The sequence below is a fragment of the Meriones unguiculatus genome, chromosome 4, assembly GCF_030254825.1.
Source record: "Meriones unguiculatus strain TT.TT164.6M chromosome 4, Bangor_MerUng_6.1, whole genome shotgun sequence".
Classification (NCBI taxonomy): domain Eukaryota; kingdom Metazoa; phylum Chordata; class Mammalia; order Rodentia; family Muridae; genus Meriones; species Meriones unguiculatus.
The window spans coordinates 100,536,061-100,549,442 of record NC_083352.1 but is presented as its reverse complement, the minus strand read 5'-3'; the positions used below and the strand labels follow the sequence as shown (position 1 = coordinate 100,549,442).

General features: G+C 45.4%; 1 protein-coding gene and 1 non-coding gene across 2 annotated transcripts in view; both read left to right on the top strand.

The window, feature by feature from the left end:
- The window catches only part of Pole (DNA polymerase epsilon, catalytic subunit), a 49,554-nt gene that overhangs the window by 34,300 nt on the left and 1,872 nt on the right, over positions 1–13,382 (top strand). Inside the window, exons 33-45 of the mRNA XM_021644938.2 lie at positions 854–994; positions 1,265–1,418; positions 1,496–1,602; positions 1,753–1,929; positions 2,015–2,238; positions 2,418–2,638; positions 3,118–3,322; positions 5,449–5,622; positions 7,274–7,399; positions 8,513–8,645; positions 10,318–10,492; positions 11,697–11,828; positions 11,964–12,157. Coding sequence (XP_021500613.1) covers positions 854–994; positions 1,265–1,418; positions 1,496–1,602; positions 1,753–1,929; positions 2,015–2,238; positions 2,418–2,638; positions 3,118–3,322; positions 5,449–5,622; positions 7,274–7,399; positions 8,513–8,645; positions 10,318–10,492; positions 11,697–11,828; positions 11,964–12,157 — 2,163 coding nt within the window. The remainder of the gene's footprint in view (positions 1–853; positions 995–1,264; positions 1,419–1,495; positions 1,603–1,752; positions 1,930–2,014; positions 2,239–2,417; positions 2,639–3,117; positions 3,323–5,448; positions 5,623–7,273; positions 7,400–8,512; positions 8,646–10,317; positions 10,493–11,696; positions 11,829–11,963; positions 12,158–13,382) is intronic.
- On the top strand, positions 5,819–5,949 carry LOC132653829 (small nucleolar RNA SNORA70). The gene has a single exon (XR_009591672.1). It is a non-coding gene; the product is annotated as a small nucleolar RNA SNORA70 (small nucleolar RNA).

Sequence of the window (13,382 nt, the reverse complement as noted above, 5' to 3'; positions counted from 1 at the left end):
AACTCACTGTGCTCTGGTTTCTTTTCACCCCTTCCTTCGACACTGACCGTTGTTCCTATAGCATTACCTTTTTAGAATGCCCTTTTATGAAATCTTACTGTACTCTGAAATTTGAGTCTGGCTACTTTCATGTAGGGTAACTCATTAGGATTTGCCGGAGGGAAAGCCAGGAAACTGGCTGCTGAGTAGTGTTCTATGAGCTCTCTTGGTCCCTTACCTCCTTTTTTTTTTTTTTTTTTTTTTTTTTTTATTTTATTCTGAGGCCTCATGCCACTGCTTCATGCATGAGTTTAGTAGGAAAGAAAGTAGATGGTGGCTACTTGATTGTAAAAATATTTTTCTCTGCTTTAGGGGTTTTGTTTGTTTTCTGACTGAATAAGTTTGATGATTTTTTATCTTCACATTTACTGACAATTTTCTATTGTCTTCATTCTTTTACTGAACTCAGATACTATGGTAGGTTTTGGTTTGGGGGCTTTTGTTATCTGTGTGTGTGTGTGTGTGTGTGTGTGTGTGTGTGTGTGTGTGTGTGTATGTACCTGTGGGCAGGTGGCAAAGGTCAACCTTGGTTTCTCTGTGGGTTTTAGATACCTACAACTTCCATTTAATACTGAGAGATCTGAGAAAAAAATAATTGGGAGTCCATCCTCCAGACAAGTGTTGATGATGCCTCAGTTAGAAAACATTTATGATTTTCCAGAAGCCTTGGGTTGCTGTTTTACATTATTCCTTAGCCTTTTAGTTGTATTTTTTAGAGCAGGTGAACTGACCATCTTAGGTCCTAAAAGCCGTAAGAGTTGGTCAGTGGTCCACTGTGTAGGCTGTGGTAGGCTTATCACCACATTGTCACCAGGTGAATCGGGCTCTTCCTCGTTCCAACATCGTCTACAATCTCTATGAATATTCAGTACCAGAGGACATGTACCAAGAACACATCAACGAGATCAACACTGAGTTGTCAGCACCAGACATTGAGGGCGTGTATGAGACTCAGGTGATTGTCTCCCTGACCACTGACCACTTGGGTGAAGATGAAGCTGGATGAAAAGATTCTCCACAGGGAACCGGGCAGCGGGCAGTGGTGGACAGCTAGGTTAGATGGTGATGGGTTGGGAAAGCCCCATAGGAAAGTGGCTCTCAGCAACATGTCTGCCTAAGATGGCCTCTTCTGGGTGAAGATAGGCTGTGCTGGGGTATGTGGCCACAGATTAAGCTGTGGTGCTAGAGTCTTCCATTTGAACCAACATACTACCTATTCTCCCAGGTCCCATTGTTATTTCGGGCCCTTGTGCAACTGGGCTGTGTGTGTGTGGTCAACAAACAGCTGGTGAGGCACCTCTCAGGCTGGGAAGCTGAAACCTTTTCCCTCGAGCACCTAGAAATGCGTTCTCTGGCCCAGTTCAGCTACTTGGAACCAGGTATGGCCTCACTAGCAGCCCCATCATCTGTCCTGCCTCTTCTGCATCTTGGGCAACCGGCTTACTTTCTTCCACAGGGAGTATCCGCCATATCTACCTGTACCACCACTCACAGGGCCACAAGGCACTCTTTGGGGTCTTTATCCCGTCACAGCGAAGAGCATCTGTGTTTGTGTTGGATACTGTGAGTGCTTGGGCATTTGAGAATATGTGGGTCAGGCAGGATATGGGGAAGAAAGACACTCCTCTTGCCATTCAGCTAGAAGTGGAAAGGCATGACTACCCAGCTTCACACACAGACATACAGGAAGCCTAACAGTTGGTATTTGCCTAGGTGCGCAGCAACCAAATGCCAAGCCTCAGTGCTCTGTACTCAGCAGAACATAGCCTGCTGCTGGAGAAGGTAGACCCCAAGCTCCTGCCTCCCCCAAAACATACCTTTGAAGTTCGTGCTGAAACTAACCTGAAGACCATCTGCAGAGCCATTCAACGCTTCCTGCTTGCCTACAAAGTAAGAGAAGTTGGGGTCCAATGGTGGGAGTCTCCCATCCCAAGGTGTTGTCCACTGAGCCCCTTCTGCCTTCTGCTAACCCCAGGAAGAACGCCGTGGGCCCACACTCATCGCTGTCCAGTCCAGCTGGGAGCTGTGTAAACTGGCCAGTGAGATTCCTGTCTTAGAGGAGTTCCCACTAGTTCCTGTTCGAGTAGCTGACAAGATCAGCTATGGAATCCTAGACTGGCAGCGTCATGGAGCTCGCCGAATGATCCGGCACTACCTCAACTTAGACACTTGCCTTTCACAGGCCTTTGAGATGAGCAGGTGAGGAATTAGTTGTAGCTCAGTAGTAGAAGTTAGCTAGAAAGTACATTTCCCAGTACCACACACACAAGAAGAGAAATAAGCAAGTGAAGCCATGGGCTGGCTGCCTACAGTATGGCCCTCTGAGTGGTCCCTAAATGATGCTCGTATACTTGGGACTGAACCTTTACCCTGTACAGGTACTTCCACATCCCTGTTGGGAACCTGCCAGAAGACATCTCCACCTTTGGCTCTGACCTCTTTTTTGCACGCCACCTCCAACGCCATAACCACCTGCTTTGGCTGTCACCTACCTCTCGGCCTGACCTGGGGGGGAAGGAAGCTGATGACAACCGCCTTGTCATGGAGTTTGATGACCGAGCCACTGTGGAGATCAATAATTCTGGCTGTTATTCCACTGGTGAGTGAGAGAAGGGAAAGATGGGCACTTCTGCCCCACCATTTAATGATTCCTTCTCAGCACATGGGGCTCAGTGCTCAACCATGTAGAATAAGCTGAAAGGCAAGTCTTAATGACTATAATCCCAGCACTTGGGGAGGCAGAAGGCAGGCAGATCTCTGTGAGTTCAAGGCCAGCCTGGTCTACAAAGTGAGTCCAGGATAGCAAAGCTACACAGAGAAATATGCTGTCTCGAAAAAGAAAAAGAGGGAGGGAGGGAGGAAGGAAGGAAGGAAGGAAGGAAGGAAGGAAGGAAGGAAGGAAGGAAGGAAGGAAAGGAAGGAAGGAAGGAAGGAAATGGGTACCAGCAAGTTATATGTTGGTCATAGGTCATTTGCCATGCCTGACCTTGCTAGGCAGCGCTGACTGTATTAGTGGCAATGACTTGGGCTGGCCTCATGCTGGCCTAGGATACATGGTCAATCTGTGTTTCTCCACAGTGTGTGTGGAGCTGGACATTCAAAATCTGGCAGTCAACACCATCCTGCAGTCCCACCATGTTAATGACATGGAGGGGGCTGGCAGCATGGGCATCAGCTTCGATGTGATCCAGCAGGCCTCCCTAGAGGACATGGTTACAGGCAATCAAGCTGCCAGTGCCCCAGCCAGCTACGATGAGACAGCCCTCTGCTCTAGCACCTTCAGGTATCTGCTACCATCATGTAATGTGTTATCTTCCTAGACAAGGCAACAGGGAGAAGGTAACCTCCACTTTAGAATGCTAAAGCCAGAGTCAGCAATATATATATTTTACATATATATTTATATTTTACAGGGTCTCTGTATAGCTCTGGATGGCCTGAAACTCACTTTGTAGACTAGACTGGCGTCAAATTCATAGAGAGCCACATACCTCTGCCTTTCAGGTGCTGGAATTATAGACGTGCACCACACAATCATCTTTTTTTAATATTTAATTTTTTTCTACTGATTAGGTTATTTATTTACTTCCTGTCCCTCCTCTCCTCCCAGTTCCTCCTTTTCACCTTAACTCCCGCCATCCACCCCTTTTCCCCTTCTCTTCAGAAAAGGGGAGGCCCCCATTGATACTACTTTTTTTTTTTTTCCTTAGGGTTCAGACTTTATTGGTTCAACCAGAAATAGGAAAAGCAACGTAACTATTATTCCGGGGGTGTCATCTACAGACGTGAAAGCCACCTTTCGAAACTTGATATTACTTTTATACTTTTAATTATGTATATGTATGTGTGCATGTGAGTATAGGTGCCCACAAAGGCCAGAGGAGTCAGATACTAGAACTAGAGTTACAGGACATTGTAACCTGGTGTTGGCAATTGGATTCCAGTCCTGTGGAAGAGCAGTAATGCTCTTAACCACTATGTCAGCCTTAGAGTCAGCATTCTTCAGATGTCCTTTCTTGAGTCTTCCATAATACAATCAAGGGTCCCCATGTCCCTGCCTAGTTAACTAGTAGGTACTACAAGTGGTACAATCTGACCTTTCTGGGGCCAGAGGCTATTCTCACAAAGAACTTCTTGATAAATAATTGCTTTCAGTATAATTAAAGGTGTATATGCAAGAAATTCCCAGGGCACCCAGCCTAGTGAGTCATAGTAGCCAGTATCATCTGTCAGAGATACGGTCAGCCCTAGCTCTTGGTGATGGGACAGTATGTACTATAAAGTGTTTCCTTTGTGCCAGAAACACAGAACACTTTTATTTTGCCTATTTCCATGGCTCTGTAAAGTGGTGCTAGAAACAGCAAAACCAAGGTCAGAGGAGCTGAAGTTATGATATGTTACTGTGGCTATGTATGAGGTAGATCTCATGTCTGTGATTCTAGAACCCATTTCAGCTTTGTTGCCTCCAAATGAAGGAAGAAAGGAATTTGCTGAAGTAAGAACTAGACTAGGAGGACTGGTTGCTGAAAGCAGAGTTGTGACTGAAAAAGTATTTCAACCCTGAGCAGCAGGTGAGGATCAGACCCAGATGGCAGAGACCACCAGTTGATGGGCATTTGTACAGGAAACCATAAAAGTGACATCAACATCATGTCTCTGATGCTCTGTCTCTTTCACGATTCAAGTCCAGTCTATTCCACCTGAACATTGCATTGTCTCCAGGAACCTCCCCTGTGTCTCATTGGCGTCAAGAAAACTCAGCTTGGGCTAGTCCCTGGCTCTTACATGAAAGGCACATAATTAACTCTGACTTTTCATTCAGCTCTTCTAACGGTGAAACCTTGTCTCAAAACAAAACAAAAAACCTGCTATTGCAGAGGACATGAGTTTAGCTCCAGAACCCATGTTGAGTAGTTCACAACCACCTGTAAATCTAGCTCCAAGGTATCAGACACCATCTGGCTTCTGTGGGCACCTACACTCACTGTGCAAACCCTCCCAGCTGCATGTAAGTTTTAAAAACTTAAAAATAAGTCTTGGGGCTGAAGAGATGGCTCAGAGGTTAAGAACACTGTCTGCTCTTCCAGAGGTCCTGATTGTAATTCCCAGCAACCACGTGGTGGCTCACAATCAATCTATAATGAGATCTGGTGCCCTCTTCTGGTGTGCAGGTGTACATGCAAACAGAACGTTGTATGCATAATCTTTTTTTAAAAAAATGTCTTAAGGACAAAAGCCTATCATGTCCAGTTGTGGTGAGCAAGCAATTGAGGGAGTTATGTGGAAGAAGGTGATAAGGAGGTAAAGCTCACAAGTTACAGGGTCAAGGAATGAAATGCACACAATGGCAATTAGGGATTATGAGAGGGGACAGTGATGGTGTGGATCATTCTCTTTGTCATCTTTCAGGATCCTAAAGAGCATGGTGGTTGGCTGGGTAAAGGAAATCACACAGTACCACAACATCTATGCTGACAACCAGGTAATGCACTTCTACCGTTGGCTCCAGTCGCCACACTCCCTGCTCCATGACCCAGCCTTGCACCGGACACTGCACAATATGATGAAGAAGCTATTCTTGCAGTGAGTGTTTTACCCTGGGCTGGGCTGTGGGCTGATGGGCATAAGCCAGTGCCTTTGAGATGTATAAAGCCCAGGGCAGGCTTAGCTGCTGTTGTGGCAGAGGCAGGCGGATTTCTGAGGTCAAGGCCAGCCTGGTCTACAGAACAAATTGCAGGACAGCCAAAGCTACCCAAAGAAATCCTGTCTCAAAAAGCCCAAACAAAACAAAAACCTGAGTGAAGTTCCCCATGGGGTCCTGGTATGCAATGGTTGCAGACAGCAGCCTCCTTTGCAGTATATACAGCCTGTTGCCTCTGTGGGTTGTCTTCCGGGACCTTGGAGACAATTCTTTGGCTGTTATTCAAATTTCTGATCTCAATGCTGTCCCCAGTCTAGGATCTGAACAGGTATTCGTGGTACCTTTGAGAAGCCCCAGAGCACAGTGGCCAGGCAGGGTTCACATTGGCCAGGTCATCATGTCCATTCATACCAAACTACAGGAAAAGGAACATGTGATTGAGGCTCTTTGTAGAGCCACGTTCAAGTTCCCTGACCACCAGAAGAGCCTCCTCTCAAAGACGTGGGCCTTCACCAAGTTTAATGCAAATGAATTTGATGACATGGTCACTGAGAAGTAGCTCATTCTTGGTGGCTATAAAGTCAAACATACCCTAGTCATGGTCCCCTGGACAAGTGGCACATTCAGGAAGCTGAGAAAGATGCCAAGTCCAGGACTAGCCTGGGCTACATAGGGATTTTTTTTTCCAATGTATTTTTTAAATATAGGAGTGCTCTATCTGCATGTAGGTATCTACATGCTAGAGGAGGACATCAGATCCCTTATAGATGGTATGAGCCACCATGTGGTTGCTGGGAATGGAACTCAGGATCTCTGGAAGAGCAGCCAGTGTTCTTAACCTCTGAGCCATCTCACCAGCCCCACAAGGATTTCTTGGTCAGCCTGGGCTATGAAGTAAAACCATCTCAAAATAAACAAACAAAAAAACCTAAGTGAGTTCTGTATGTAAAGGAGCCATGTTTCTGTAATAAGAGCCTACAATTTTTTCTTTTTTAATTATCTATTGCCTTTGTGCTATTTTTCTGCCATGCCGGACTCCAATCTAAAAGCAGGGGAGAGATCTTGCTCTATTATTGTAGATGCACCTGTAAGTCACAGCTACTCAGGAGGCTGAGGCATGAGGATTGCCTGACTCCTAGAGTTCAAGGTCAGGCCTAGTAGTAGAGTCAGACCTCATCTGGTTTTGTTATGTATTTTAATATGTATGAGTGTTTTGCCCTTGGTGTATCTGCACCATTTGTGTGCCTGTTTCCCAAAGAGGCCAGAAAAGGGTAATAGATCCCCAGAATTGGGATTATAGATGGTTGTGAGTGTCTATATAGGTTCTGGTAATCACAGCTGAGTCCTCTGGAAGACTAACCAATGCTCTTAACCATTTAAGCCATCTATCCAACCCCCAAAGTTCATTTTAAAAGACAGAAATTTCTTCTTTATTGCTTTTGGGTCCTGAGTCTGCTCTTTTTGCTCATTCTAAGTATAGTCAGTATGCTTCTTGTTTCAGTATCACCATGGTCTTCATGGTTTCTCTTTGTATTCTCGGACTTCATTTTACACCAAGGCATCTCCTCCGTTAATTATAAACTTACTCTACAGGCTTATTGCTGAATTCAAGCGCCTGGGGTCATCAGTCATCTATGCCAACTTCAATCGCATCATCCTCTGTACAAAGAAGCGCCGGATAGAAGATGCCCTTGCCTATATGGAATATATTACCAACAGGTTAGTGGAGGGGCCATCCCGGTGGTGCAGCTGCCATGGACACAGCAGGGGTAAGCACAGCAGCATGAAAAGAGTGGCTACCCTTACGGTTTCCCTATGAAAAAGCGTGTTGTTCACATCTGAAATAAACTTCACAGATCTGGGCATGGGCACATGGGAGTATTCTGCTTGCAGGCAGTCAGTCATACAGAGCTCTCAATTGCAGGACCCCATGTTGTACTTTGGCTTCAGGCAGTGATCCCTGCCTGAATGAATCATATTCCCAAGTCTATTTGGGCCCAGAGGCTCCACTGTAAATAAGATGAAGTCCTGAGGGTTTGGTTTGTTTTTGTTTGTGTGTGTGTATGTGTTTGAGAAGGGGGGAGATGAATGTGTGTGTACATGTATGTACATGTGTACACCTGTGTATGTGGTGCCCAGAGCAAAAGAAGGTATCAGTCAGAGCCCTTGAAGCTAGACAGAGTTAAAGAACTTCGTGACCCACACAAACTGAACTCCAGTTCTGATAGAGCAATAACGTTCTTAACAGCAAACACTTAAATGTTTATTAAAATAAATAAACAAATCTTAAAAAAAAAAAAAAAAAGCCAGGCAGTGGTGACGCACGCCTTTGATCCCAGCACTTGGGAGGCAGAGGCAAGTGGATCTCTGAGTTTGAGGTCATCTTGGTCTACATAATGAATTAGAGGGCAGCCAGGACTATACAAAGAAACCCTGTCTTGAAAAACAAAAAAAAAGAAAGAGTAGTCTGTTTAGAACCTTCTCCCTCCCTCGTATGTAGCAACGGTGAGATTAGTGATAGAGGCCAACTTAGCTAGCAGTGGTATGATGAAGAAAATGATGCTTGAAAACAGGAAGCAGTGCTGTCAATGACATGTCTAAGGTAGAGATAGTGGACCCTGGGCTTGCCCTGGCTTCTTGGTCACCTTCATTCCCAGGGCAGCTATTTCCAGGCAGTTTCTTCAGTATTCTAGAAAGATTGAGGGATTGGATCCAAGTGAAGTTCACTTGTAAGTAAAAGGATGAATACATAGCTACAGAGGAAAAGAAGGGAAGGGAAGAACAAGGAAAACTGCTGTATCACTTTAATAGTTTCTCTCTGGCTTCTTGTAGCATCCATTCTAAAGAGATCTTCCATTCTCTGACAATCTCTTTCTCTCGATGCTGGGAATTCCTTCTCTGGATGGATCCATCCAACTATGGTGGAATCAAAGGAAAAGTTCCACCCAGTATTTACTGTGGACAGGTAAGATAGCTGGGTATGGTTCCACGTATGTATATGTAGGGCCATGTGCACCCCTGTGGCAGGTACTGCTTTCCTGAGGCTTCTCGTCAATTGGAAGAAGCGAAGAGCTGACTCCACCCAGTTCATCAGCTTATAGGAAATGTTGAGAGCACAGTGTTAGCCCTAGTGGGGGCAAAGAGCTTTCAATGAGGCAGAAACTGGCCAAAATCATGGAAAAGAGAGGGGTAGGCTTAGCCGTGGAAACACTGACAAAGCCAGGTATAGCAAGAGAGCAAGACACCCTGGGAGTTAAAACAGCTCAGGCACATGGGTGCCTGGGCAATAGTTTCAGGTGCTCACATTGCCCACTTTTTGCACAGGATAGGGGTCAACATTAGTGGAAATGGAAATTCTGGCATTAATAAACCACAAGGGGTCCGGTTGCCCAGAGTTGGCTCAGAGGTTAAGAGCATTGGTTGCTCTTCCAGAGGTCCTGAGTTCAATTCCCAACAACCACATGGTGTCTCACAACCATCTATAATGAGGGCTGGTGCCCTCTTCTGGCATAAAGGCAGAACACTGTATACATAATAAATAAATCTTTAAAAAGTAAAAATAAGCCGGTTGTGGTGGCGCACACCAGTAGGATTTGCTGAAGGAGGCAGAGGCAGGAAGATCATGAGTTCGAGGGCAGCCTGACCTACACGGTTTTGGAAAAGAAAAATAAAAATAAACCACAAGGGGAATAAAGCAGGCAGTGTCAGTTTAGGGGAGGGATGCCAGTGCAAAGCTATGAAAAAGCAGGGTCCAGGAGCTAGCAGGTATGAGCCATACCTGGATGAATGAAGGTTGCAACCAAGAGCCATGTGAAGGAGGAGGTGTGGCATTGGTGAAAGGGAGACAGGTGACCGCCTTATGCTAAAGTAGTACCCAAGGAGTAGGCTGAGACAACAGACCTTTGTTCTCCATGTAGTCCTCACAGAAGGCTAGAAGGAGAAGCACTGGAAAGCAGGAAGATGAGAAGCTGTGGTCTCAAAAGTCAGAGAAGCTGGGGGACATGGTCAAGGAAGGCTTCCTTAGGCGTCATGGCTCAAAGGTCAGGACAGTAGCAGTTCTAATTGGAGTTGAGATTAGGAGATAGACTTTACTGAGGGAAAAAAGGAAATGTGTCCATCAGGATAATGGCATAGTGTTAGTGTCAACTTTTCCTGTAAACTAATATAGAAGTTAAATTCACCGTGGTAGGAAACACAAGCATACAGTCAAGTTGAGCCTGTGGGAAAATTGTCACCAACACAAGAAGAGATTCTACTTTGTGAGATGGATTCTGACTGTGTGGCTTGAGCTGGCCTTGAATTCCTCATCTCCAGTGGCTCTCGGCCTTGGCATCCTGAGTATGGAGCCACAGATTCAAAGCATCACTCCCAGCTAAAGAAGAAATCCAGAGGAAGAAGCTGGTCACTGGGAAGTTGTGGTTAATTAGCCACAACTCCTATTGGGAGAGGAAGTTGGTTAATTTTAAAGTGTAAACGAAAACCACAGTTCCCAGTCAACCTAGTAAGTTAGACGTGCTCCATGGAGCATTGGTCTTGCAATATGAGCGTCCAGAAGACACAAGCTGAAGGAGTCCTGGCTCCCACGTCCTTTTACTGTATGTTGTTGCCATGGTGGATGTTGTGTTATTGTGTTGCAGCAAGGCTCCCAGGCAAGGGAAGAAACTGAGGATGAGGAAGACATGGAAAAGGATGAGGAGGAAGAGGATCTGGAGGAATCTGAGGTTGAGGACTTACTAGAGAACAATTGGAACATTCTGCAGTTCTTGCCACAGGCAGCCTCTTGCCAAAGCTACTTCCTCATGATTGTTTCAGGTGAGTCAAGCTAACACTGGACAACCAACTGAGTTACTAAAAGTAGTTCTGGTTCCTTGTGTGGAGAGGAAAATTGGAAAGTCCAGCTTAGTGGGGCTGCTGCTTTCTTTACTTGTTCCAGCATAGGGACCTGAGGACAAATAATAGAAGGGCTCTCTGTCTTTTCTCTAAGCCTCCTGAGCAGCTGCCCCTAAGGGTATCCCAAAAGTGTTTTCCCAGTTCTATTTCTCGTAGGTTCATGGCTAACATACCTGGGAATATGTGCATGTACACACAGTAATGAGGCTAGCCTCTGGGGCTTCACTAACTAGGAAACTCTTATACCTGAAAGTATTTGTAGACCTGGCTATCATGTTCGGTATGCAGGTAAGCATAAAAATTAGACTTTTATAATTCAGTGCCATTCATTACAACAGGAAAACTAATGATAAGCATAGTCATTAAAATGACAGTGATAGAACTTCTTATACACCTCACAGGTTTGTACCAACAGGTGCTTTCATTTGTGATTGCTTATGTCTTTCCAAGTTGTCTCAAGAAATATTCCAGGTTAGCTGGGTGGTGGTGGTGGTGGTGGTGGTGCATGCCTTTACTCCCAGCACTCGTGAGGCAAAGGCAGGTGAATCTCTGAGTTCAAGACAGCGTGGTCTATAGAGTGAGTTCCAGGACACCCAACAGAAAAACCCTGTTTTGGAAAACCTAAGAAAAAGGTAGAAAGGAAATATATTCCAGGCATGTGGGCTCAGGTTTTAGGGTACTGTCAGCATTTGCTGTTAAAGATCTGTTTTCACACACTATCATTGTCTATCCTCGTTGTCCTATGTATTCACTATTCTAAGGATGAATTCAAGACAAGGTTTCTCTGTGTAGGTCTGGCTGTCCTGGAGTTTGCTCAGTAGACCAGGCTGGCCTCAAACTTAAAGCCTACCTCTGCCTCTCTTTGCCTCCACCTCTGCTGCCTCTAGAGTGCTAGGATTAGACGTGCCACCACACCACCTGTTGCAAGGTCCCTTCTTGAGTCCAATTCTCTATTTGAATTTGGACTTATCCAAGGCCAGCAGATAAGTTATCGCTAAAAGTGACATTTCAGATGAGTATGTCTGACCATCTAGGCAGCCATGGGCTCCTTCAAATTCTGGAGTATTTTCCAGCATATCACTGACTCTCAGGTCCTCCTGTGACCTATGTCTGCCTCTCTCTGCAGCATACATCGTGGCTGTATACCATAGCATGAAGGATGAGTTGAGACACAGTGCCCCAGGCAGTACCCCTGTGAAGAGGAAAGGGGCCAGCCAGTTCTCCCAGGAGGCTGAAGGGGCAGCTGGAGCCCTTCCTGGTGAGCAGTCCCTGGTCACAGAAGGATACTGCTAATTGCCATAGCCTGATCTGTGTGCCTCAGATGATACGGGCAACTGGGTAGGAGATACCCAGTGCCAATTGAATCTGTTCTTTAGCACTCTCTTTTTCCCAGGGATGATCAGTTTCTCTCAAGATTATGTGGCAAATGAGCTCACTCAGAGCTTCTTCACCATTACTCAGAAAATTCAGAAGAAAGTCACAGGTTCTCGGAACTCCACTGAGCCCTCAGAAATGTTCCCTGTCCTCCCTGGTTCACATTTGCTGCTCAATAATCCTGCTCTGGAGTTCATCAAATATGTGTGCAAGGTGAGGGCCATGTATAAGTCCTTCAATCATTCCATCAGAACTTGCTGCGTTCCTATCAAATGCAACCCACTGTTGAGGCATTTGAGCTTCGGTATCACATGGGAAGCTTTACTCTGGTACATCCTAAGCCTGGCGGTAAACCATAACAGGCTGGGCATTTTAGAAATGTGCTACCATGAGGCACTCTGAGGGACCTGGACCTAGGCACAGAGGCTCTAGAGTAGGAGCAGATGCTGGAAAAGTTACAACAGGTAGACGTGAAAGGAGTTCATGGATCCCCTGCCACTAGTGGGCTTGATGAGTCAGACAGACCTCTGAGACCAAATGAGGTGACAGAGCTTGTTTTCTGGGAAAGGCAGGCCAGTATGCTGAGATGATATTACCAGTGACCATGTCAGGTCATTACTCAAAGCACTTATTGTCCATTGTGCTATCTGAGCTTCCCAGTGCTTCACTCTGAGGCTGAACACTGAATATCAGGTGACCACACCCTAGGGTTTAACATAGTGAGCTGGGAATGTTTTGCTTTTTGTTTTTTTTTTTTTTTTTCTCCACAAATACACTTTGAACAGCAACTGACCCACCTTTGGCAGAAAACAAGCTGGGATGAACTGCACTTGGGATCTGTGGTCCATTTTTAGTCCGTCTTCACAATGTAAGCACAAGTTTCCAGGGTGTCCAGTTCTAAAGCCCTTTTCCATTGAATGTTTACACCCTTTCAAAGCTTAATTGGGCTAGGCATGGTGGCTCACACCTACAGTCCAGCTCTAGGGAAGGCTCAGGCAAGCAGGAAGATCACAGTTTGACGACAGCCTGTATCTTCAGAGGCTATCAAGTAAGACTGTCTTTTAAAAATAATAACCAAAATAATAATAATAATAACAAAAAAAAAGCTTAATTATCTGTGCTTCTTTATTCTTGGAGTCTGTATTGTTTGTATATTGATGGGTTGTTCATGTGCTAGTACTTCGTAGAGGGTTTTTGTGTCCATCTCATAGTAGTTAACAGCCTGTGTCTTTGTCTGGCTTTAGTATTGGGATGATGCTGACCTAGGACAAGTTAGGATGTCCGCCCTCTTTGGTTTCTAGAAGGTTTTGTGTAGAATCAATGTTGTTTCCTATTTTAAATGTTTGATGTATTCATCAGGGAAGTTCTACTCACTAGAGTTGCCACTGTAAAGAACCAGCTCTTCCTGGGGCTTCCGGGTGGGAAGAAGGGTTAAGAT